General features: G+C 39.3%; 2 protein-coding genes across 2 annotated transcripts in view; both read right to left on the reverse strand.

The window, feature by feature from the left end:
* The window catches only part of LOC146693355 (solute carrier family 12 member 9), an 84,125-nt gene extending 68,444 nt beyond the window's left edge, over positions 1-15,681 (reverse strand). Inside the window, exons 1-6 of the mRNA XM_085479171.1 lie at positions 15,056-15,681; positions 12,153-12,287; positions 10,361-10,498; positions 9,923-10,225; positions 4,484-4,591; positions 4,292-4,403 (exon numbers count right to left, since the gene is read on the reverse strand). Of these exons, the coding sequence (XP_085335297.1) occupies positions 4,292-4,403; positions 4,484-4,591; positions 9,923-10,225; positions 10,361-10,498; positions 12,153-12,287; positions 15,056-15,275 (1,016 nt within the window). The 5' untranslated portion in view covers positions 15,276-15,681. The remainder of the gene's footprint in view (positions 1-4,291; positions 4,404-4,483; positions 4,592-9,922; positions 10,226-10,360; positions 10,499-12,152; positions 12,288-15,055) is intronic.
* A 505-nt stretch (positions 15,682-16,186) lies between these two features.
* Positions 16,187-24,253, reverse strand: LOC146693356 (uncharacterized). The gene is made up of 5 exons (XM_085479172.1): positions 24,007-24,253; positions 23,305-23,435; positions 22,986-23,072; positions 18,490-18,633; positions 16,187-17,927 (listed from the first exon to the last, which is right to left on the reverse strand). The coding sequence occupies exons 1-5, from the start codon at positions 24,017-24,019 to the stop codon at positions 17,745-17,747; spliced, it is 558 nt and encodes a 185-aa protein (XP_085335298.1). The 5' UTR covers positions 24,020-24,253; the 3' UTR covers positions 16,187-17,744.
* Between the last annotated feature and the right edge of the window lie 1,275 nt (positions 24,254-25,528).

Genomic DNA, 25,528 nt, shown 5'->3' on the forward strand with positions numbered 1-25,528 from the left:
TAGTTTTCACCAAGCATACACTCTGAATAGGTGTATGAGACCTGCATTCATAATGGATGGCAGTTTTTTTCCCTCATTTCTGGAACCATTTGCACTTGAAAAATAGATGTTACTTGAATTCTCGCAGTGTGATAAATATGGGTCTTCCAGCAATTTCCTTGCAGAAATTCAATAAAGTTTTATGATGCACTTCAGGTATTGTTGGTAATATTTTTCAAGGAGTGAGCCAGCTTAATGTAGCAGAAATAGCAGTGAAGGTTTAAAATAAATGGGTTTTTTTTTTTGCAAGCGGGAGATGATGTACAAGGCAGCTCACTACTTACAAGCAGGTAATGTCTATAAGCTCCTGTTTGCACCATGAGAAAATGAAAGCTGAATCTTAAAATGGACTGTTCAGTGTCCCCTGACACCACAAGCACACTAATTAGCTGATGGTAGCAACTAGTGAGCAAATTAATACAGTCTTAAGAGTTTGCACAAAACATTGGTCTGGTGATTCACTCACCCACCCCACACCACAGATTGCACAGACTATTGCATAAATTGTGGAAAGTACAAACAGTGAATTCCAGCTTCTTACAGGCAAAAGACTACAACGTGAAAAAACTACTTCTTTCAATAGGATGAGAAAAGCCAACATGCCAAAGTATGCAACTGGTTTAAAGTTAAAATTAGCAACCATCCTTTTCCATGTTTTCCACAATTAAACACATTTAAAGTCAAAAATCTCAAAGTCAGATACCTGAACCACACAAGGAGGAACAGAAATACCAGCAGTTCTAGGAAATGACTTCATATTAACCTCAATAAACCAAATGATCCTAAGCAAACTAACGAAAATAAAAGAAATGATTTACCAGGCATGAAACCTGCTGTACGCAACCTTACACCACGTGTGCCGATGTCTCCTTCTTTGTTGGAAAGATTGCACGGTTCTGCAAATAAGTTGATGATTCACTTTCTGTCTCACTCATCTGTTCCTTTTACTGTCCTTTCATAGGAATCCTTTGCACTTCCTCTGTACAGTGAAGAAATAAGTCGTATGACCAGGTTTCTAAGAACAAGTGCAAACAAGTGCAAACAAGTACAAACAAGTGCATCACTGACTGATAAACATCGTCCGTCGTACATAAAACTCAGAACTAGGCGTCAGTTATGTTACACGTTTGTGCAGTTATATATGTTCTTGGTTTGTGGTCACCAACATTTTGGTTTGAACACACCTGACAGCCCTGTGTGACCAATTCATACAAATCTAATTGTTTTAATTGTTATTTATTCATTTTATAACATCATGGAGGTTTTTTTGTACATCAGTTATTTTGTATTGAATAACTGATTTTCTTTTGGCTAACGGTTTGAAAAGTTTTTGATGACCCTTTTTAAACGTTTTACCTTTAATCAGAGTTATAGCTTGCTCTAACTGGCTTGCTCTACCTGTTTGTCAATTAAGCAAACAACTTTTAACAATTTACTTACATTTAATTATTTTGAGGATTTAGTCTTCACTTTTAGTTTTGGTAATTAACATCGCCACTTACACTTGTTACGTCACACGTTCTAAGATTTACCACAGTAGTCTAAAAACTTTACATTGTAATGACGTGGCGGGAATGAGAATTGGCAACTCTGAGAGTACTCGGGTACAAGTTAGTCAGTGTAAAATCACCACTCTTCCACATCAAAAGGAGTCAGTTCGGATAGCTCAGGCATTGGACCAGGACACCTCCTGGGTTCTTCTTGAGGGAAGTGTTTAAGGCATTTCCAACTGGGGTCCCCTAGGTGGGTCCTCCCAGTTGGACATGCCTGAAGACACCCCGGGACATGTATAAGAGTTTCAGTTTCAGTGTAACTCTATGAGCTCCAGGTGTAGGCAGGGGAGAGGGAGGTCTGGGCTCTCTCCTCATACTGTTCCCCCCACAGCCCAGAAACAGATGAGCAGTGAGGAAAAAAAAAAAGCAAAAAAAGGATGTACACTAGTGGATTAGCAGTTTTCTTACTTCCCTATTAAATATTAGCCACTTACAAAAACTCAGTAAGCTATCCGTTTCATTTCTTTATTACTTTCAGCTAGTATTCAGTGTTCATTCAGTATACAATCAATCTGTATTCCTACTGTGTACACATACACATTTAGATCAGAGAATACGTCACCACCAACATACACGTTTTCATCCCCGATACGAGTCATGTGAGAATGGCCTACTCTAGTGATAAACACAAGGTTACCTTTGTCATAATTTGTTATAATACAACACACAATATGTGTGCATTTAAATAGCTACATCATGAAAAGGATATATGAACATTGGTGATTCTAGAAAAACACATTCAACAGTGCAGATGTAGAGAAAGTGTGTTAAGAAGCTTCTTGTCACCAAGTATATGTGTATGGTAGGCAGATACAGGGAGGGCGCTGCAGCAGAGTAAATGGTGGCAGTATTGATCTCCGATGCTCTTTTATAGCCCTGTCATGTCAGTTTAGCACCTTGGCAACATTCGCTTTAAAGCTGCATCAATTCTGAACTCTGACTTTCAGCAAAAGGCAGATAGAACGAGACATTTAGAGTGAGGAAGACAAAGGACAGCTAACCAGAGAAAAGCAAGTGGTAATTGCTACATCAAGAACTTAATGTACCTAACCTTAAGTATGAAATGAAAACATTTCACACTTAACAACATACCTGGATTTAATGATGCTTTTACTTTTATAAAAAAAAAAAAAATCACACTTGAGCCACTATATAGTAACATCAGTCACTAGAGCAAACATACTGAACAACATATAAAAGATATGAGAATCCCAAATGTGTTTCCATTATAATGGTTGGCTTGATTAACTGACACCTGGTATTGATAACATCTCGCTGGAATGAATGGTTTTGAAATCGGCCTCCTCTGACGCTCCAATTCTGCGTGGTGAAGCAGAAAATGAACCCTCTCTGCATTATCTGACACCTTATGAGTATTGGATCGCTGAAGGGAAAATGTGCTGTGTCCACTACTACAGCACTGCATTTGAACTCAAAGATTTCAATAATATGAACGGCTCTGTGAACACTGGGCTGTTACACTTAGGGATGAGTACTGAGGCACTGTGTGAAACTGGTAAAAAAACCACCATACTGGTTAGTACCATAGTATTGCTGCTGTTGTTATTCATGCAACCTTAATTCTTCCTTATACAAAGCCACCAGGGTCGAGAACAAATGTAAAGTTGCTGTGTGTTTACAGCTCTCTGATAACTGCTGATCCAATATTTTAAGACAACAGAGCTACATGAATGAGAGGTTCCTTTACCAGAGCCTTGATGGGATTAACTAAACTAAAAATGCAATACCTCTGGTTGCAAAAAGCGACGACACTTCACAAACAATTTCCTAACGTCACCAACATTCTTTATACTGTTTGTGGTTACTACTCAGGACAGAGTTGGCTTTGATTTAAAACACGTCTTTAAATGTTCCTAACTGATCACAAGTACCTGTCACAGATTCTCAGTGATTACATGCAGGGAACAAGAAAAAACACTGTCACATGTTTACTGGTAAAGCTTTTTAATGGTAGATAGAGTGGTTGTTGTATAGTGTTTTTCTACTCTACTTGACAACTCAAAGCACTATATACTAAAAACCTCAGTCTCCCATTCACACAGGCTTTTTTCCTATGCGGGAGCTTTCTATCCAACATTCACACTTCGATGAATGTAGAGCAAATCAGTGAACAGTACATGGTATCAGGGATACTTTGACATGCAGACTGGAGCAGCAAGGGATCAAACCACAAACCTTCAAATTCTAGCTCCTCCTGAGCTACAGCCAGCCCAAGTTCAATCACAAACTTCATGGATAAAAGCCAACTAAATTCTTTGAGCACTCGACCTAAACAAGCTTAAACATGTAGAACTATCTTTTCACCTGCTTCCATCCAACACAGTCCAAGTGGATATGAAGTGTGTGTCTCATGAAGGCTGCTATAGCCTGATCTGCAACTTGGAACTGTAAACGTCCGTGAGCACTTTTCTCTAATAGTAACACTGTGATGCAGAGGGCGTGTTTAAAGGGCTGGTAGAGGTGACTGTGGCCTCACGGGGTCCATAACAAGCTAGAAAGATTTGAGTTTGCCTGTTTCAGTGTGAGCTGCCATGACAATTCCAGAAAATTTATTTTGTGGTAATAAACTACATGTTCACTGGCACTACAGGAACATTACCAAACGACCTCATATCTCGTTACAATCAGGTTGAGATTCCATTCAAAAGTAATAATTTCAGACCAACGTTTTTACTGACCGATCGCAGGTGCAGGCGACCAGCACGCTGAGCATGATGTAGACGATGAAGGTGAAGATTACGGCTGTGATGGTGCCCCGGGGAATGGAGTAGCTGGGATTCTTCAGGTCACCTGATGGATAATGCAGGTTTTATGGTGTATGTTCTGACACAGGTAACCAGGCGGCACACACACAACATCTGTTCACTTACCTGACATGTTGGAGCCGGCCATGATCCCCGTGCAGCCGTTGAACATGACGGCGAACACGGTGGCGAAGGTCATCGTGGTTTGCGTTGTGTAATCTACAGTGTAATCAGCTGCAGGAAGACATATGAACAGATACAGCCCTGGAGTCAATGCTTTTATCGACACCACCACTCTTCAAAGAAAACTTCAATCTGCTGCACCTGCCTGCCCATCCAGCTTCATCATGTTTTGAAGCATTAGAGAAAGCAATCCTTTGTAAAGCTTCTCTGCTGTTTACAGAGCGCCATCAAATCTATCACATGATTTATTTCGAAAAATTCAATTTTGCAGCTCCAATCTGTGAGACATCTATTCTCTGTCTTCTCTATTTGTATCAGACAAAACAATTGGGAGTGCACATCCTATCTAAGAACAAGACAGACTTGTGATCACCGTTCAGTGATATAAAAGCTCAGTGTCAATGGTTTCCTGGCCTTTGCTCTGTATAATCTCAGTGAGGGCGGATAGCACTTATTTGGTCTGTGCTCAATGTGAGCACGCATCTGCTGCTTAAAACTTCTGTCTGCAAGGGGCAGCCAATTAGTTAGAAATGCAACAGCCATTGCACAGCAAGCACGTGTGAAAAATAACACAAAATTCCAAATTTTTTGGATGCAAACTTGTCATCTAACGGATGTACACACCGAAAGCATTCATTCTAAAAAAATGAACCGTGAAAAAACATGAAGTTCACATCAAGCAATGATGTCAAGCTTGGTTCGAAAAAATAAACGCTGCAAATTCATCCAGCGACATCATGCAGTCGGTGTGAATGGCTGCATTAATAGGCAAGTCCAAAAAATATTTCTAATGCACAAATTATTTGCACAGATTTAACATGTTTGGTGTGTAAAGGTCTTAAGCAGAAAGGAGGCAATCAACTGAGCTGCTGAACCAAGGCCCAGGATAAGAAAGTGATGCACTATTTTGAACTGTGAGGCATGCAAAGCCACTATAGTAGGCTCCATAAATAAAACCTTGCCGCTTGGAAATGAGCATGACAGGGTCCCTTTTCAGGGAGGTACACAACAAATAAAAGCTCAGTACTGATGTTGTCACTGATGGAATAAAAAGTCAAATGTTTTGCTGCAGAACAATTTTCAGTCAAATCCTAGCACAACCTTTTATTTTACAAGCATTTGTGCATGTGTGTGTGTGCGTGCATGTGCGTCCTCATACTGAAAACAGGGATTATCCAAAGATGTGTGTTTAATAGCTGCCACGTGTGCATGCCTGAGTTAGAGCAATTAGCTCACAAATCATGTGCTTTACAGTAAGGCAGTGCAAACACAGAGCAGCGCTTGGTTTGGCTTCTGTGAATATTAAGATCCTGGACACATGTATAACCTCTAATTACGAAGCTTTCCTTTTCAGTCAGCAGTAAAATGAAAAAAAAAAAAAATTAATGTGCTTTTAGGAAAGCAGCCACTGTCAGAAGAATGACACCATTTTCTCCACAACAGCGACTTCCGCTGGTTGGTGTTTACACCTTCACATGTTTGGCTGAGATTGCAGGGAATAGAGTCAAATCAGTCCAAAGGTAACAAAACCTGCCGACCAGCATGTATGAAGCTCACTTATTAACATGCTGCATTTCATTTTCCGAGATTTTGGAATGAAGAAAAAAAAAGAAGAAAAAAAAATCACTTAAGCCGAATACACAGTGGAAGCAATTTGCTGATTATGCATCGCTTTGAAGCTGCCAGTAGGTCTCTTGCGGACATGCAAGGCTTCAGCTGCCTAGGTTACCCCCTAATGTATTTACTAACAAGTAATACGTCAACTGTTTTCTTCACTCTGATTGGTAGTCTCTTCACTTGCCCATTGGACCTGCGCACATCACGTCATCAGCAGTTATTTTGCCCATAGTCGCTTGAGGTCACCTAATAGACTTCACTTTCTATTAGGGCTGAACGATTATGGAAAATAATCTAATTGCGATTTTTTGCCCCAATATTGCGATTGCGATGCGATATGCGATTATTTTTTAAGGTCTTTGTCTTCTGTATTATTAAACAAAGACAAGCAATACATCATATAGTATGGCCAATACTATATTACATTAATTTTAAACTGTTCTTTCCTGGAAGACAGACCTCTGTTATGATGACATGAGGTGATGCATGAATTGATGACTGACATTTTTATTTAACTTCTTCAATCACAACAGTATATTTGAACATACACAATAGTTTATTTTTAGCTTACAAACATCTGAGCATAAAGTGCTGACAAGGAACCCTGGTGTAAACATTAAAATGAAAGTCAGTACAATGTGCAGATTGCAGAAATATACATAAAAAAAATCAGTGGCTTTACCACACTCAGTTTTTCGACATCTGTGAACTACTAGACAGTCATTCAATTAAAAAATAATATTAAATAAATAAAACTAATAAATAAAAAATACACACAGCTTACTGATCTTTGCAGTCAGTAACATTACACATAAAGTGCAAACATAATAGCAATTGTATAAACACACACACAAACACGCCTTTAAAGTTTAAAGGCGTGAAATTGGACGGTCTAGCCTTCTGATTAGCTAATCAGAAGGCTAGTTCTGATTAGCGTCACCGCTGTCTCGGTGGAGTTTAATAAACTCGGCCGTCTGCTTCTTGCTATCTAAAATATAACCAGACACTGGCGTAAATTCTCGACTGTCTCATACTTCTGTTTAATAAGTTTTCTGTTTGACGTTTAGTCAGCTGTGTGAAAACCAAGGAGGAACCCACCCGGGGGATTAATAAAGTTTTATTTTATCTAATCTAATAACTTTAATCTCAGCCAAACCGATTTACTCACGAACAAACAAAACACTGAAAAAAGCCCAACAATAACATTTTTAGGTTGTCTAAGTGACTTATATATTACGTTTAACCCGAGCAGCGAAACTCCGCGGTGATCTGAAAATGATGTGCCGGGAGTTGTGCCGTTCTCGGCCGCATCAGTAACCCTCGAGCTCCCGGCTAGCTGTCGAGCTGGTGGGTAGCAGACGCCTCTGAAAACGTCGAAGCACTTTTGCAAATATGGGATATCTTGATAAACCGAGCAGATATTTGATGTTTACACAGCTACTTTCTCGCCTGAAAATATGTTAAGTTTATTTTGTGACCCAGAAAGATTAGTATGAGTAATTTTAAAACTTAGTAGCGGCCGCCATTGCTGGAAACTGGAGTTTGGCTGGGCCGCGCTATGAATTCTGGGATATGGTAGTAATTTGGACAGCCTTCGGCACGTCGCTGTGACGTAATCGGTCTACAAATGCGGCCTCAGGAGGATGCAGCCCATGAATTTGGACATGTCCAGAGTATAATCGCAGCCTTTGCGGTTAGAAAATTGCACTTGATCATGTCGCGATATTATCGCAAATGCGATATATCGTTCAGCCCTACTTTCTATGGTCTCTGATCACTGTGAATCATTCCCAGTGTTTTCCAGATCAAACAAAAATACTTATTTTTGTTCTTCCCAAATCAGATCAGTATGGATACATTTTATTACAAAGGTAAAACTGAAAGAGTATCTCTGTATGGGGATGTTTTTATTATTCTTTCATATAATAACATGAAGACATGACCAAGTGGAATGATTGACCCACGATTCTCATGAATGATTAAAATGATCATTCAGATTTTCTAACTTATTTATAAGGGAACAATTATCTGCATTTGCATTCTTTTACTCTTTTGCAGTTGCTTTTGTTGCTTTGGAATATTCACATTTGCAATAACTGTAACCCCCAGGCCGACAGGACACTGGTAACCGGGTGCATGTCAACAGTTAATATGTTATTAACTTAGCTGATATTGTTCTGTGGGAAAGAAGTTGGTATATTTTTAAGTGCTTGATGTGTGATGTTATAATCCTGTAAATAATGGGCCATGAAATTAATTTGCTTAATCATTACATAAGACCAACAGAAGCTTTTTATAAGGAGTGATATATGCAGGACAACATCTTCCTGAAGAATTATTCCATGAAACTGCCAGGTAACAAGTTAAGACTACAGGAAGTGACAGTAAAATTAAATATAGCAATGAGAAGGGTGGCTGTTCCTGATGAAAGGGCTCAGGTAGTAAGAAATGAGTCATCAAGGTAACATTGTGCTAACACAAGTCTGTTACCATTTGAATACTTCTAATATCTGCAGAAAATAATATTTGCACTAGCGCTAACTAGTTATTTGTTCCAGTTAGCTGGTTATTACAAACAAATGATCTGAAGAGCAGGTTCCTGAGCGTCCGTGCTCACAGCCACCTCTGTATATCTAAAATATAACCCTATTAGGGATGCACTGTCTCTGACACGATGCACATCCAAGTGTAGAAAGAACAGTCTGAAACTGAGCATTCTGAAGTATTTTGGGTCCGACCTTGATATTTGAAATTTGGCAATCAACAATGGCAATATTGGAAAGAAAACCACCGTTATAATAGTAAATCTATGAAAAAAATAAAGAAACATTTGTTAGAGCTCTCCAAGGTAAATTGCTAAAATGCTTTGTGGGCTAAATCAGGCAAACCCTTTGATTCTGTCTGAGTAAGTAATTATTATGTAATGAATGTATCTTTAATGCTAATCAGTTCTGTCCACACCTCCTGCTATTCACCTTTGTCCCTTGCACAGTTCAAAGACCACTTTACGTCATCCAGAGCTGAGCTGGTTATTATTAAATCTTATATATAGCACTCTGGCTTGTTTGAGCTTTCTTTCATAGACTGTAAAAGATGTATGTAGATATCTTCAGGATATCAAAGTGAGGCCAAGACGAAGTTCTATAGTGACATAGGATCAAGTCAATAAAGCCAGAGTTCTTCCACACACAGAGTCCAATAGAGTGGTCTGCGACCAGCTGACAACCACTGACTCCAGTGAGCTAAACCGGCGCCGAAGGTGAACCTTTTACTTAAATTTTACTTTTGGCTAGTAGCTAGTGAATTTTTCTATTCAGGGAAAACATCTCCAAACAACCGGGGCTAGGGAAACGTTCACTATGGCAGACAACTCTTGAGCAATGTGCACATAACGTTATGACTAAAAACTGAAAGATATCTACTGGAAGCAGTGTTCTGATGAATTGATGGCTTCAGTCCGTAGTTTCAAGTTTTTCTAAATAGGACATCGTGGTGTTTTTGTGGTAAAAAGGATAACAATCGCTGGGTGAGCTTACCCAGTGACTGACGAGTAGCTAAATTTACCAAAAAGTTTAAGGCTTCACAATGGGCCAACCAATATTTGACATCATGGTGGCTAATTCTTTTATAGGGAGTGTATGGGTATCATGCACAATGTACACAAGCAGTAAACATACAGAAGAGCATAAAAGACACTTATTGCTCATACCAACATGGTGGTATAATTTTTTTTATACTTTTTGACCCAGCAGTCCTCTAACTTACCCCATACGTTCCCAAGCAGTGTCTCCAACTTGAAGCCTGTAAAATTGGCTGTGGTGGGGCCCGTCGCATTGGGCTTCAGGTCAGGAAGCGTGATAGATTGAGGGTGCACGGTGAAGAAGCTGATGAAGACAGTGATCAGGACAACAATAACAATCACAAAGATGAGGAAGGTGGTTTTGGCATAAATGTGGGCTCCCACCAGGCACACCAGCAGGCACAGTAGGGCAATCCCAGTGCCATAAAGCAGAGACCACCAGTAGCCAGATGGAAGAACCTGGTAGTGAGAAGTGGCTACATTCCCAGCTAGAAGGATGAAATGAGAGACCCATTTTAATAATGTTAAGAAAGCTTAAATACACCACTCCCAACCTGATGTGAGTTTTTCAAACAAAAGTACACAATTATGCTAATGAGACAAACTATGAAAGTGAAAGTTACCTTCAGGGACTCCAAATGTGGACAAGATGGCTTCAACCAGACCGAGCACCATCAGAGCACTGCCGCACACATTAGCCAGGAAGAACATGATGCCGATGCTGCCACCAAACTCTGGTCCCAATGCTCGGCTGATCATGTCTGAGTGCCATTAAGGCAAAGCACACTTGTTTCATTCATTCACATGTATGTGCATTTCTCTACGGATAGTAGTCTAATAGTTTCGGGCAATATCATTACCTCCCTTGTAGTTTTTTTGGTTTATATTAGCTTAGCTTAGCATAAAGACTTCAAGCTGGGAAAAATAGGTAGCAAGCTGTCCAAAGACCAGTTAGTGAGTTTTGGGAGTGCTGGTAAGTGGATTGTGTTCCTTTTAAACCGAGGCATACTGGCTGTTCCCATATGGAAAAGAAATAGTAAAAACTTATATGTGATTACTCATGAAAGTGGCCACTTTCTCATTACTTTCATACATTGTTTTAGTAAGTATCCAAAACATACAAGTTTCATTATATAATTTTTCAAGGGATCTTATATCTGTTTTCACTCTCATATGCTTTTCATACAAGTTTCACACAAGACAGATACAAACTTTATAAGATTTATATATATCTTTTCCATGTGGGTTAACACCCACTTCTAACAACATTTAAACAAACAGCCGTAAAAAGAAAGTAGACAGGAATACTGGGAGGCTAGATATACAGCAAAGGCAAGAAGCGGCAAAGACAAAGGAAAAGGCTTACGGTGAATTTATAGTGACACCAAGATAAGATCAAAAGACTTGCATCAATTGGCTAGACAGACAGAGACTAATCTGAAAAGGATATGCGTTAGTGATTAAGGACAGAGGGAATTTCAACAAGTGAAAAGTGTGCATTGAGAAGATGGAAGGAGTACTCTGAGGAGCTGATGAACCAAGAAATAGAGAGAGAGAAGAGGATGGATGGAAAAAAGATGAATTAGGAAGTGCAGAGGATTAGTTAGGAGTTGTAAGGGCTGCTATGAAGAGGATGAAAAGTGGAAAGGCAGGTGGTTCAGATAACATAGCTGTGCAGGTATGGAAATGTTTAGGAGAGAGGGCAGTGGACTTTTTACCAGGTTGTTTCACACAATCGAGGAAAGTGAGAGAATGCCTGAGAAATGGAGATATACAGATATGTAGGGTGAACAGGTGAAGGGCAGAGCTGTAGCAGCTGCAGTATAAAGTTGATAAGCCATGCTATGAAGATGTAGGAAAGAGTTGTTGAAGCTAGGCTAAGAGGAATTTTGAATAATCTTGGAAATGCACCATTTAGAACCGTGGACATGGTCATGGTTGGAAGGCTGGATCCTCCCAAGTTTCCTCCTGCCAAGTCAGTGCCTCATCTAGGGTCATGGCACAAATAAAATGAGAGAAAATCCGAATTGGAAAAGCAAAATTGCTAGAAGGCTTTATTAAGTTGCCCAGATACTACAAATGAACCAAAATCCATAGTGTTATTCTTTCACAGTTACCTTCAAGCAAAAATACTTAAAATGTAATCCTGGCTTATTTACACATTTTAGCATAAATGTGGCTATAATGGTTCTATTGGTCAGGACCCAAAATAAACATGATACTTTAAAGGTGTCTTTAGTACAAATAATCGCCAACCCTAGGTCCATTCAATGTCACTGACAAGTCTTGAACTGCACCAACATACAGATTATATTTGTTTAACTAGTTTTTGTTCTTTTAGTGCCTGCACCACTGGCACTGTTACAGTCGTATGCAGATGGCGTTTCTGTGTGTGTGTGTGTTTTAAGAGGATACAATAAGCTCCCCCGGCATCAAGGGCTCCATTGGTGGAGATGGCGCAGACAGACAGCACGGTCATACAGATGATGATGTAGGCCACAACATACATGGCAATAGCCTGGTAGAGCCCAGCCTGTCCCACTGCAAGTCCTAGTCAGAAAGCACAAACATGGTGAGATGAAGCACTAGAAACAATAGAGACCTAGAAAAATCTAGGATCTCTTTCTCAGACATGGTTTAATTTACCCTGCGGCACCTGAATCAGAAAACCCATAAATTACGAGCATGCAAGGAAAAAACAGATACATTAATGAGGGCAAGATGAAAAGTTTTTTAAAAAATTCATACAAAAGTCAGTCTGTATGGGTGGGGGTGGCATAAGGGTATAAAAATTCTGCAATATCAGGCAGAACCATACCATGTAGTGATTTCAAAGTAATTAATAAAACCTTAAGTTGAATTCTGCAGCAAACAGGAAGCCAGTGAAAGTAAGTACCCTTTCAGCTGTGTGCAGCTATACGCAGGCAACACAGTGAGTTTAAATACTCAATGTGGGAAGAAATGAGGGCGCAGATACGTACTTAAGTAACTGTCGAGAATTGTTCAGATGTTGGTAACATCTGTAATCTGTACATAGAAAGTCTGACCTAAACTCTTGACTTGCTGGTTGAAATCGAGGTGTGGCTCATATTCCTAATGTGTTGCTTTGGGTCAGTTATCAGTCATCCAAGGTAGGGAGTGACACTGAGAAATATTACCCAGACTATAAAAAACAAAGACTTCAGTTTTATTTATTTTTTTGTCTTTTGTAAAGCCAGTAGACAAAATTCTCTTTGCTTGGAGATGAACCCCAGTAAGAAGTGAACCATCTTTGAAAAATACTTTTAAACATGAACTTCCCTCACTGAGCCACTAATCCTGTGCTCAACTGTCTGAAAGCAGAAGTTACCTATGTGGTGTTGCACTGGTGACACCACCAAATGTGGTATCGAAAATGTGAGCAATTTAGAGTAACATGATAATTCCCCCAAACAAGCAGCGGAACCATCATGAAAATGGCCTTTTGTACTGCAGAAACAAATTCATGCTTGCTTCAACTGTATGATGAACACATCTGCAAAACTCCTTCAGGAAATGAAAAATGAAAGCAGCTCTGTCTTCGGCTTAAAAAATGACTCATCAAAACATTCCAACCTCAGTGAAAGCGAAACTGGAATCACATGTTGGAAGAAAATTCCCACTTCTCACAATAGCATCTGTGGTTGGAATGGTTCCTGACAGAAAGAAATTCCGAGTTTTTACACAACAATAAGTATAACTAAAATTTCTGATATTCAAAAGCGAATGAATGTGCATCTAAATACATTTGGGACAGGATATTAAGCTCACTTTACACCATGCTAGACACACATTTACCACATTATCACTAGTTTCTGCTGTAACCTTTGAGAGGCATTAAAAGCACCATGGTTTCATACACTGTGACCACTACTGCTGTGGATCTCACATGATCTCCAAGGACCAGATCTACAATCTCTTTAAGAATGCAGCAGGCACGGTTAATGAATGCAGCTTTACTTTCTTGTCACTATTATCTCGTCAGTAGGGCATATTTTAGTCAAAGTCTTCATCCTTATCTGCGCCAGTTGTCAAGACTGATAAAATAGTAATTTCACATCCACAATGAAACCCCTAACAGTTCCTGTGCAAGGAGTCTGAAAACAGACACAACACTGTGTTTTCCCTGTGTGTGTGTGTGTGTGTTTTAGGAATCCTCACTGCACAGCAGCTGACGTCTCACGAGACTGAGGGAGGGGGACAGTAGTGGTGGTGGGGTGGGGAAAACAACTAACACAAGCAGCAATGCCCAGATATGAGGGGTTGTGATGAGAGAAAAGAGAAGGTGAAGTTAGATGTGACCTCTTTTAATGCTTTAAACACAGAAATAGGGGAAAGTGCATTAAATTATAAATATCTGCTTATTTTCATAGCAAGGTAAACAGTGGATGACCTCAGAGTGCTCCTTACTTAATATAGTATAGTCTATTTTTTATATTTGTCAAATATGTTGTTTTAGCATTATTGAGTATGGTAGGAGGTGTTAGCATACCTCCGATGAGATTGACCGCAGATGTTATCTGTCGTTTAATATTTGGAGACCATTTCACCTTCTTTTGCATCCTCTCTGCTTAAAAAGGGGGGGGGGGGGGGGGGAGTCCTTCTCCCTAGTACCAATAGTTTTTCCTCTCGTGACTAAGGGCTAAATAGATTTGTAGCCCACTGTGATCTTCACTAGAATCTAGTCTTAACTGTAAGGGCACAATTCTTTGGTAGATTCATGGATATATAGAGAGAAATTCATCGTCTCAACTGGTCCACAAACAAGTACAACCTGTAGGATTTTAATCGGAGCAGAACACACCTTCCCTCATTTAACAACACTGAGGGAAATTTTTACATCTACTCACTTTTGTATAACATTAAATTCCTGGCTATCTAAAGCTCTTTTTAGCAAATAAGCAAAGGCTGTACATCAGTGAGGTGGAAAAATCTCTCTTACGTCATTCATCCACAGAGGCAGGTTATATGAAAAACTATGTGAGACAGTTTGGGGTTTGAATATTTAAAAAAGCTATAGATGTTTCTCCTCGTGATATCAATGAATGAATGCCGTGCATACAGGTAATGGACATATGCTGTCACACCTGTACTGCAAAGCCGGAATGTCACGGAAGTGACATGTGACAGTGACAAGTAACGGAACATAACGGGATTTAACGTGAAAGTTTAAAAAAAAATGGGGGGGGGGTCACCCTCAACTTTGCTGAAAAGTGCACAACTTTAAAAATCTCTAAAGAGTTTGGCATCGCTCTTACCAAACAGGTGATTAGCGCACGTCGGTCTAAATGAGCACTCACCTATTCTGAGAAAGACTACCACGCTGAACATCGATAGCAAGGTAGGGATGACTACACCGAAGAAGGTGGAGAGTTTCTTCTGTTGCTTCTGCTGGGCAGCCCTCCGCCCTTGGCTGCCCGGGTTATGAACCGGGGCCTGCCGGCCCGCCTGTGACCGCAGCTCGGATTCATTGACGCTGGTAGAGAGGCGGTAGTGGAGGAGAGGAGTCCGCTCTGTCATGGTGAAACCTGCTCCCGGACTAGATTTCAAAACTTCATTAAAAAAAGTGTCCCGGATAAATTTGAGCGATCAGACACCAGAGTTAAATTTTCAAGTCTGCCCGGTTCGTGGAATATCTTCGAGCGTACAAATGAGCGTATTCCAACCGTTTCAAAAACCGAAGCAAGTGTATCAGTGGCGAGTCCTCATCAAAAAGAATCAACTTTACCTACCTACATAGCAAAGCAGTGGTTATGTTAATAATAAAAAAAAACTAAAATACAAATGCGTGTTAAACCTACATTTTAAAACGAGTAGGCCTTTCCTATAGCGTTATAATTCTGTTAAATGCCACATCAAGCGACTGTTGTATCGTAACATCTCATACAACTATATAGAAGAATGTCATGTGACACGGGAATGTCATTTTGTCTTAATAGCGGTGATTTCCGGTTAAAACTCCCACAGTAGAACACAGGGAACGTAATGAGAACGTAATGTAATTATGCCTAACTACCCCGGATGCAAACGGCAGGCAGGTGTATGAAGAGCTACCGTGTGGTTTTCATATGTGTGCGTGTCATATGAAGACCAACATGATTTTTTTTTTAATGCCAGCACAGACGACTATACAAATGTTTTATTTTGTAGGCAATGTGCACAACTTCCGGTTTTGTCCTGTGTTTTCAATCAGTGCAGCGTCTTGATTTTCTGATTTTCCAGCGCCCCTTGGTGCCTGCCTGTTGCCTTTGGTCATATGACCGGGTTGGCCAATCACAGCAGTCCATTTTTCCGGCCACCTGCTGCATCAGGTTAGCCAGTTATTACGCTTGTGAACCTGGATACCTTCAAGGTCTTACAATGTTACAATGCAAAGTTACCATTCTAAACTTGAAATTATGACAGAAAACATACTAAATGCAGGCTTATTGTTATTATTATATACTTTATTATTTTTTGAAATTGCCGAAGGCACACTGAACATTGATGAACACAGATCAGTCATGCTCCTTCAAAATTTTTACACTGTAATTTTAAAATATAATTTTTTTTAAAAAGCTATTACATTTTATAGCTTTTTTATGTTTTAAAAGTTCATTTAATATCAATAATTAAAGCGATCCACATAATACAGAGTGGTCCAACTGCTGCCACAGACAGTCCAAAGTCCTCCACAATAAATAAATAACAAAAAACAGAGTGTCTCTAGCAAAGTCTTTGATGGGCACTGCAATCATTCAGCAATAATTGGCTAGCGTATACATATATATAAACTGAGCAGCACTTTTACATGTTTTAAATAAGCAAACACATACATACATTTTGTGCAGAATATATAGAAATAAGGCAGAATACCACATACTCTCTGCATCCATACACATCCATCTGTTATTTATTAACATGAGACATGAGTGCAGTCATTATGATCACTTTTGTTGTAGAATACAAAATTCTCATAAACTTAATCAATTCCTTGCACTCCAGGCCAAGTACACAGAGTTGGGAGCCATCCACAGGTGGTGACGGTGATGAACAATATCTGATGCATATTGACACACAATACGATTAATGCAACCTCATACCTACAGAGGGTGCTACAGTCACAGTTTCTGTTGCACTTTGCCATAACAAGTATGAGCACACAGACAGACTTTGTTCATTTGTAGGTAGCTAGTCATTACACAGATTCCCTTGCATGATTCATCTGTGGGCCAGGAGAGTAAATAGCACTTTAGTCAGATTTCCTCATCTTAAAAGCCAATTTGAATTTTCCTGGCACAGTTGGTTGCGCAATATATCTTTGTAAAGGCAAACAGTGGGCTTTTAGATCTAAAGCACACTGCCACCACCACTATCAACTCTACTATCAGTCACTGTCGGCTCCTTCACTTAAATCCATGTGATTCAAGGTGAATGGAATGTCTTAATATTAGTCATGCGTGGCAATCTGTTGATGTGTCAGTTGCTTGGCTCCAAACTTGAGTACACTCTCACATTTCCCAACTTAGTTGGATGATCTGAGCATATTGACTGCAGTGATCCCTAAACATTTTCTCATGCCAGCATGAGGTCCAAACTTCAATTTATCCACTATTGTGATTTAGGATTAAATATCTGCAGAACTAAAGGCAGCCTTAGTAAGCTGTGTGTTCTTCTTCAAATGCAAAGCAGTGTATAAAAAATTATACCTGGTCAGTTCCAGCTTGTTATCACGGTGATGTTGAGCATGTTATTAGGCTTTATGCTAGCACTTGTCTCCATGCACCGATGTAGGTTTCTCTTTCACTTGTACAATTAGAGTCTTTAAAAACTGCTCTTGTTGCCTTTTGGAAACTTTTCTGCAGAAGCATTTCCTCCATATGAGGTTTACATCTTCCATTTGCACTCAGAGCACTCGCAGATTGTTACCTTTAAACATCCTTCCATTCAATGCAAATGTCACAATGTTCCAACTCCCAGTCTTTTCTTCCTGGGTCCTCTCAGCGTACTTCATTCACATCTTCGATCAGGATCAGATTCCTTCCTTTTACTAAGTGAAACTTGTGGACACTCCTTAGCAAAGAGCTCAAGTTTTCCTTTGAGTAGCTGTTTGGAGCCAGCCAGCACTTTTTTCAGTGTGGTTTCATTTGAGCAGTGCTGCACTACCGAAGGAGACGCTGTCACCAGACCACTCTGTAAGTAAGAAGAACTCAGTTAAGCATTCATTGGCTTTTTTTTTTTCAGAAAAACTACAAACATTTCTATATAAAGGCTGCTGATAGCATGCATGTGTCCAAATCTATATGTAAAATTTGTGTCATCTATAAGACGCAGTATGTTGAAAAATTAAAGATGGTTTCATTGGGTCTCATTAATCATAAAAGCAACACCAAGGGCACTTCAGGTGTTACATGAAACAAGTGAGTTTCTTCAATTAATTAGATGAAGTCAAGTATTTTTTTACATGGTGTCCCCTTTGTACTCATTCTCTAAATATTCCTGTTTTTTCTCTGTCTTTTCCAAGGGTATATGTTGTCAAGTAGTTTGAATTCTCCGTATTTGTAACAAACTATATACACAGCCTACACTCACTGGCCACTTCATTTGTTCCTTACTAGTACCAGGTTGGACGCCCTTTTCCTCCCTGCCTTAATTCTTTGTGGCATAGATTCAAGAAGGTGCAGGTCCTTATTTGACTTTTATCGCCTTAAAAATTTGCACAACATTTAGGAAAAGTAGTGTTATGATGCATTACCTGAAGGTTATTTTTGACAAGTATCAGATAATTGCGGACAATAGCACGCAGGTCAACCAAGCAGCTCTGATTTGTTTTAGCCTGCTCTAAACCGTCGTGTAACATTTGGAGGGATGCCAGTACGTCAGCATGCTTCTCCTGGAGCTTGAAAAAAAACCAAACACAAACACAAAAACGATTACAACTTTGCTATCGGTTACAATCCCAACATACGTGACGGTATCGTGGTCCCATTAATGTTCAACAATACAAATAGAGCATATCAACATATGCTGACATCCAGATGACCTGTTTTTAGGGGAAAATAGTAAAGCTTTGTATGTGAAACTTATACTGGAATCAGCAAACTGAAAGATCGTTTGAAGCCTGAGTTGTAATGTTGCAGCTTCAGTTTTACAAATCAAAATATTAAACAGAAAAAATCATTAAAACAATCATTTCAGTAATGCTGGAAAAATATCATGCCTTATAAATTTGCAGTGCCACCTTCTTTCAGGTCTATCTGTCCACTTAATGCATGTTATTACTTCCTATCATTCCCACAGTGAAGTTCAGATTGGGCAATATGTGTTTACTAAAGGCCTACAGTTGTCTGCACCATCATGCACGCCAGCATCTTAATGTTGGCAATGTGAACTTTGGATTGTGTCCATTTCTGATGAATTTCATTCAGGACTTGAAAAGGAATTAAGTTCAATAGAATTTCACTCATTATTCATATCATCATGTCCCCATGTACGATATGAATAAATGAACATGAATGATGCAAAGTTTATTTTTAGATGCTTCTTCCATGCCATACCTCTCACTCATAGGTAGGGCTGAACGATATATCGCATTTGCGATAATATCGCGACATGATCAAGTGCAATTTTCTAACCGCAAAGGCTGCGATTATACTCTGGACATGTCCAAATTCATGGGCTGCATCCTCCTGAGGCCGCATTTGTAGACCGATTACGTCACAGCAACGCGCCGAAGGCTGTCCAAATTACTACCATATCCCAGAATTCATAGCGCGGCCCAGACAAACTCCAGTTTCCAGCAATGGCGGCCGCTACTAAGTTTTAAAATTACTCATACTAATCTTTCTCGGTCACAAAATAAACTTTTAACATATTTTCAGGCGAGAAAGTAGTTGTGTAAACATCAAATATCTGCTCGGTTTATCAAGATATCCCATATTTGCAAAAGTGCTTCGACGTTTTCAGAGGCGTCTGCTACCCACCAGCTCGACAGCTAGCCGGGAGCTCGAGGGTTACTGATGCGGCCGAGAACGGCACAACTCCCGGCACATCATTTTCAGATCACCGCGGAGTTTCGCTGCTCGGGTTAAACGTAATATATAAGTCACTTAGACAACCTAAAAATGTTATTGTTGGGCTTTTTTCAGTGTTTTGTTTGTTCGTGAGTAAATCGGTTTGGCTGAGATTAAAGTTATTAGATTAGATAAAATAAAACTTTATTAATCCCCCGGGTGGGTTCCTCCTTGGTTTTCACACAGCTGACTAAACGTCAAACAGAAAACTTATTAAACAGAAGTATGAGACAGTCGAGAATTTACACCAGTGTCTGGTTATATTTTAGATAGCAAGAAGCAGACGGCCGAGTTTATTAAACTCCACCGAGACAGCGGTGACGCTAATCAGAACTAGACCGTCCAATTTCACGCCTTTAAATTTTAAAGGCGTGTTTGTGTGTGTGTTTATACAATTGCTATTATGTTTGCACTTTATGTGTAATGTTACTGACTGCAGAGATCAGTAAGATGTGTGTATTTTTTATTTATTAGTTTTATTTATTTAATATTATTTTTTAATTGAATGACTGTCTAGTAGTTCACAGATGTCGAAAAACTGAGTGTGGTAAAGCCACTGATTTTTTTTATGTATATTTCTGCAATCTGCACATTGTACTGACTTTCATTTTAATGTTTACACCAGGGTTCCTTGTCAGCACTTTATGCTCAGATGTTTGTAAGCTAAAAATAAACTATTGTGTATGTTCAAATATACTGTTGTGATTGAAGAAGTTAAATAAAAATGTCAGTCATCAATTCATGCATCACCTCATGTCATCATAACAGAGGTCTGTCTTCCAGGAAAGAACAGTTTAAAATTAATGTAATATAGTATTGGCCATACTATATGATGTATTGCTTGTCTTTGTTTAATAATACAGAAGACAAAGACCTTAAAAAATAATCGCATATCGCATCGCAATCGCAATATTGGGGCAAAAAATCGCAATTAGATTATTTTCCATAATCGTTCAGCCCTACTCATAGGCGAACAGCAGCAGGCAGTCTGAGCGGGGTCATGCTAAATTCTTTCCTTCCAAAGACTTTATCAGATTTATCTTAGCTGTTATGGCCTTTGTTTCTCTTTCGAGAGTTTTGAACTGCACATTTTAGTCAGTCTTACAGCTGATGTGAAGTTATCGCAGTTCAGTGAATCTCATTTGATAAGAAATGATTAAAATGTTTGTTGTTGGCTTTTTCAATGATTTTTTATTAAAGCATTTTACTTTTAATCACTTTTGATATTTAGTAATATATCTGCAGACCTAATATTAATTCCAACAATCAGGTGTGTTTTGTGTTTAGAACAAATTGTCAGCACGTCCGCATTCTTATTGTTAGCAGTGTTTGCAGGGGCTTATGCAAGGAGACATGACTGGGCCTCCCAGGTGCCTACCTATTGATGCAGTTGGGCTACAGTACTGCTAGTCTTACAATGCACAGTGCCATTCGCTGATAGCACAGGACCAGTGATTAGGGATGGGTATCGAAAACCGATTCTTGTTGAGAACCGGTTCCCACTGTTTCAATTCCTTGGAATTGTTTGCCATTTTTGCAAACGATTCCCTTATCGATTCCAGTCGCCCCGAATGATGTCACCACGTTGCGGAGCGTCATTTACCTGGCAGGAAACATGGCGGCTCAAATGCTCAAAAGTTTGATTATACTGATTATACGGATGACAACAGGGCAACTTGCAATACTTGCAAAGTAGATATTTCATTTAAGGGAGGAAACACTACGAATATGCAAAAGCATTTGCTCACAAAACACGTGATAACCTTAAATGAATGTCGTGTTTTTTAATTCCGCTCCGGACTCGTGAATCTCAACCCAGCAGCAGCGGTAACGTTTGCACGTCCTCTCCCGTTAATATGGCAGGTAAATAATCAACTAATAGTGCATATTATGTTAGCGCGATCTGCCTTATTACAAAACCTGCCATTACTGTGCGTTTAGGTGACCATGATGAGAGAGACAGACAGAGTCTGGCTGGCTCAGATGCTGGCAGTTCTCACTGCAGTCTACCGGCAGCGTCTCAGGCCAGGATAGACGAATGTCACCGAGCAGTGACTAAGTTTGTGGTAAAAGGCTTGCACCCATTTGCCACAGCAGATGATTTTCAGTAAGTGAATGTGTTTAATTGTAGGCAGGGACATTACTGGATATTCTTGTGTAATTGCTACTGAATAATTTATGTTATACTTTATTATTGCTACAGAAGAATATTTATTTTATTATTTTACATTTACAATTTATTTTCCTGAGGACCCTGTGACACCCCATTGAAGAGCTGTAGGCTGTGGATCTCTTAAGATCTCACTGTTGGGTTTGTAAGGCCATGTTACTCCTAAATTTCTATCTTGTTCAAAGAGAAGATATAAAACAAAGTTCTAAGCTAATCAACCTTAGTGTTCTTTTAAAAAAAAAATAAGAGAATCGATAAAGAATCAAATCGTTAAACAGAATCGAAAATGGAATCGGAATCGTGAAAATCTTATCAATACCCATCCCTACCAGTGATAGACTATAACTTAAAATACACACTTCACAGAATTGCTGCTTGATGTCCTTAAACATGTCACTTCGTTGCTCGTTGTTTTGCAGATTTTCAAATATATAATCTATAAATCTATGGGCAGAGTCAGGGCAGAGTGTATATACAGTAAAAATCTATTATAGTTACCAGTAACAACACTGACAATGCTGTCAGACCGGAATAGCAGCAGATTTTGGCGAGTGCAACGTAGTGGGAGTATATTACTTCCATGGAAGTCTGTGCAGTATGTGCCAGAACTTTTTCTGTCTAGTTTTGTGCATGTGACACAACTGACTGTGATCCACTACATTATATCTCTTCTAAACCTCTTCTAAGCCCTTGAGACAGCCTTAAAAACACAAGCTGTTACTGAACTTTTTAACAAAGTAGAAATTGCTGTTTGAACAGAAGACAAGAATGCTGCTTTGTTTAATTGTCTTCTGTATTCTTGGTGAAGCTTATTGCAGTTAACTAACTGAAAAAAAAGTTTAAAAGTAAGAAATAACTGAAGTTAGACTGTACACTTGCAGACAAAATAAAATGAGACTTGGTCAGTGGCCACTGACGCATACATTTACTGAGAGTAGGATGTCTGGTAGCCTACTCTTATATTTGTTGACAAACTGTTTTTGCTAAACATACTTCGGTTGTACTTACAGTTTTATTATTCCATTCTGCGGGTCGTATTGCGGTACATAGCCGTACTGAAGAGGGCAGCTTCTCTGAGACGCTGCACTTGAGTACCTGAGTACATCAACAACAGCACATTATCCATGCAGTCATGAAAATGACTCACTTTGTTAAACAAAAAGAGTCAAGATCTTTCAATAAAAATTCAAAATAAATATATAAATAAATGTTATAATTGTGCCTCCTAAAATGTGTACATTTAAAAACTGCTTATCAGCATCCCCACATTTACATTGTTTTAATGTTACTTTGGTAGATTGATAAAATGCAGAAATCATTTCCTCACCTGCTTTTTAAATCTATTCATCAGTTCATCCCTAACACATTTTTTGCAGAACTGCAAAGACAGTGATGTTGCATGAACTTCAGGTCGGTGGGTAAAAATCATTCCTGTCAGCAGCAGCAGCAGCAGAAGTCCTGGAGGAGCACACAACGGAGATGACTGACGAGCCATCTACCTCATTCATGCAACAGCAGACACAATTTAACCTATCTGTGTTTGTTTCATTATATCTCCTCCCCTCTTTTATCCACATTGATGCGGAAAGTTCAGTGAAGTAAGCAGCATGTAGCATAGCCCGCCCATTTATGCGTCGCTGTCTGATTCTGCCAAATACCGTCGCGTCTTTACAAGCCTTACACCCATTTCCATTCATGTGTTCTACTCGCATATGTTTATGTTAGGTGTGAAAGTTAGGATGGGGTGAGTAAAAGTGTGAAAGCACTAAGTATCTTCATTTAGCTTTCTATTTTTCTTGCTGATTACATAAGTCACAATGATGTCATGAATCACTGTTCCGAAGAAAAAGCATGAAATTCTCAGGTTCTGGAGAAATACATCAGAGCAGGAGTCCTAAAAAAAAATCAGGGCCGAGACTACCACACCATGTTTGATATAAAACACATTTATACACCACTCTAAGTAACTATGAGTCTCACTGTCGTTTTATCTCCTCCTCTTCTCTGCGAGTACAAGCAGCATACTTACTGCTATGCGCCATAACCCGCTCCTGGACGCATGGTTTCCTTAACTATGGTTCCTCAACCTCCATTCTTCTTCTTTTTGTTGCCATAAAAATTAGGGCATATGTTCAGAAATCATTTCGTATTAATCATATAGTCTCTTTTCAGTCTACAAAGCTCCAGCAGAGTCCCAGAAATACTGGCATCAAGATTCCATTCAGCTATTTTCTCTTTCACTTGTTCACCGCAATAAAGCGTGTATTGAGAGGGGCTCGTGGGTTTGCTGTGAGCTTTAGAGAAAGAAGCCTGTGTATTTGACTTAGCCCGAAGTTAATATTTGACTATGGTTCAGTGCAAATAAGACCAGAGAGGCACCACATAGACCCAGACTATAGTAACCAGTTATGACACCATGATGCAGACATATGGAACTCATAATGAAATACTGTAGTTAATTTCGCTCTTATAGTGCTCTGTTTTGGGTCATAAGGCACTAGGCTAGAGAAGGCTTTTGTGACAACAACATTGTTTCAACTGCTGCTTTTGGCACATCCAGTAATGGTCAAGCCATGTTCATTGCTCATAGAGGAATCCAGTTTGTTTTGGATCACCATCATAGAAAGAAAAGATACCAAAATAAAAGTGATGAAACCATTGGAGGAGACCCTCTCCAGAACAGACATGCATGCTATATGGGTAAAGCAAGCAAGCTGAGGTTTCCCCATGAATGCACTTTACATTCAAGTGGCATTCTTTGAATGTTTCCTGCAAGGGAAAATACAGCAAGCTATTTTCAGCAGCTCCCATATTCACATGAGGTCACCACAACAAGAAACTCCACTCCCCATCTTTGATTTGTTTTTTACACCATATGCCTTTCCTTACACAACCCCAAAGGGATTTGTGTCTCCTGCTGTGAATCTTTTGTTTATTAAATGATTGTGTAAACCATTACACCAGAAACACAGACAAGAAAATTCAGCAGTGGAAGCTACTCACTACTCGCCTTTCCCGAGTGATCTCTATATGGTGAGCAAAATGCAAAAATATTTTTTGCACACTACTCAGGTCATTTAATTGTCACTGCAGTCACACATGTAGAGTGTAATAGACAGCAAGAGATATTTTCATCATAAATGTATTTTCTCAAATAAACTAAAATATATGTAGTTAAATATTTTGTCAATGTTTTTGTATGGATGTGCCCTATTTTCATGAGGCATTGTTAGACAGTTCTTTTTAAAGGGAATATCTGGTTTGAACCTTCAGGTCCTCAGGTGTGCTACCTGTACTTTGGGAGCATTCTTTTCAGGTACTCCAGGCTCACTGTTTCACATAGCAGTTGAGAAAGTGAGTCATTAAGAAAGAAGGTGGAGCTTGTTGAAAGAAATATCAGCAAGGACAAGTACAATAGCTGAAAGTGTTATGGGATAACAACAAGTCTACACGTGAACTTCGGTACTATTTCGCAATATATTAGTATCAGCAGGTCCTGAGTTGGATTCTACCACCTGGCTGGGGCCTTTCTGTGTGGAGTTGGCATGTTC

This window comes from Copadichromis virginalis, linkage group LG14, assembly GCF_057382275.1.
Source record: "Copadichromis virginalis isolate Kocher_CV1m ecotype Utaka linkage group LG14, C_Virginalis_male_GT1.1, whole genome shotgun sequence".
Classification (NCBI taxonomy): domain Eukaryota; kingdom Metazoa; phylum Chordata; class Actinopteri; order Cichliformes; family Cichlidae; genus Copadichromis; species Copadichromis virginalis.

What these genes read in the sequence shown, in the direction of transcription:
- LOC146693356 (XM_085479172.1), bottom strand. An exon ending in CAGAATGGAATAATAAAACT is followed by an intron (nt 18,634 to 22,985) that starts GTAAGTACAACC and finishes TTTTTTTTCAAG; the next exon opens with CTCCAGGAGAAGCATGCTGA. An exon ending in TTGTCAAAAATAACCTTCAG is followed by an intron (nt 17,928 to 18,489) that starts GTAATGCATCAT and finishes TCTTACTTACAG; the next exon opens with AGTGGTCTGGTGACAGCGTC.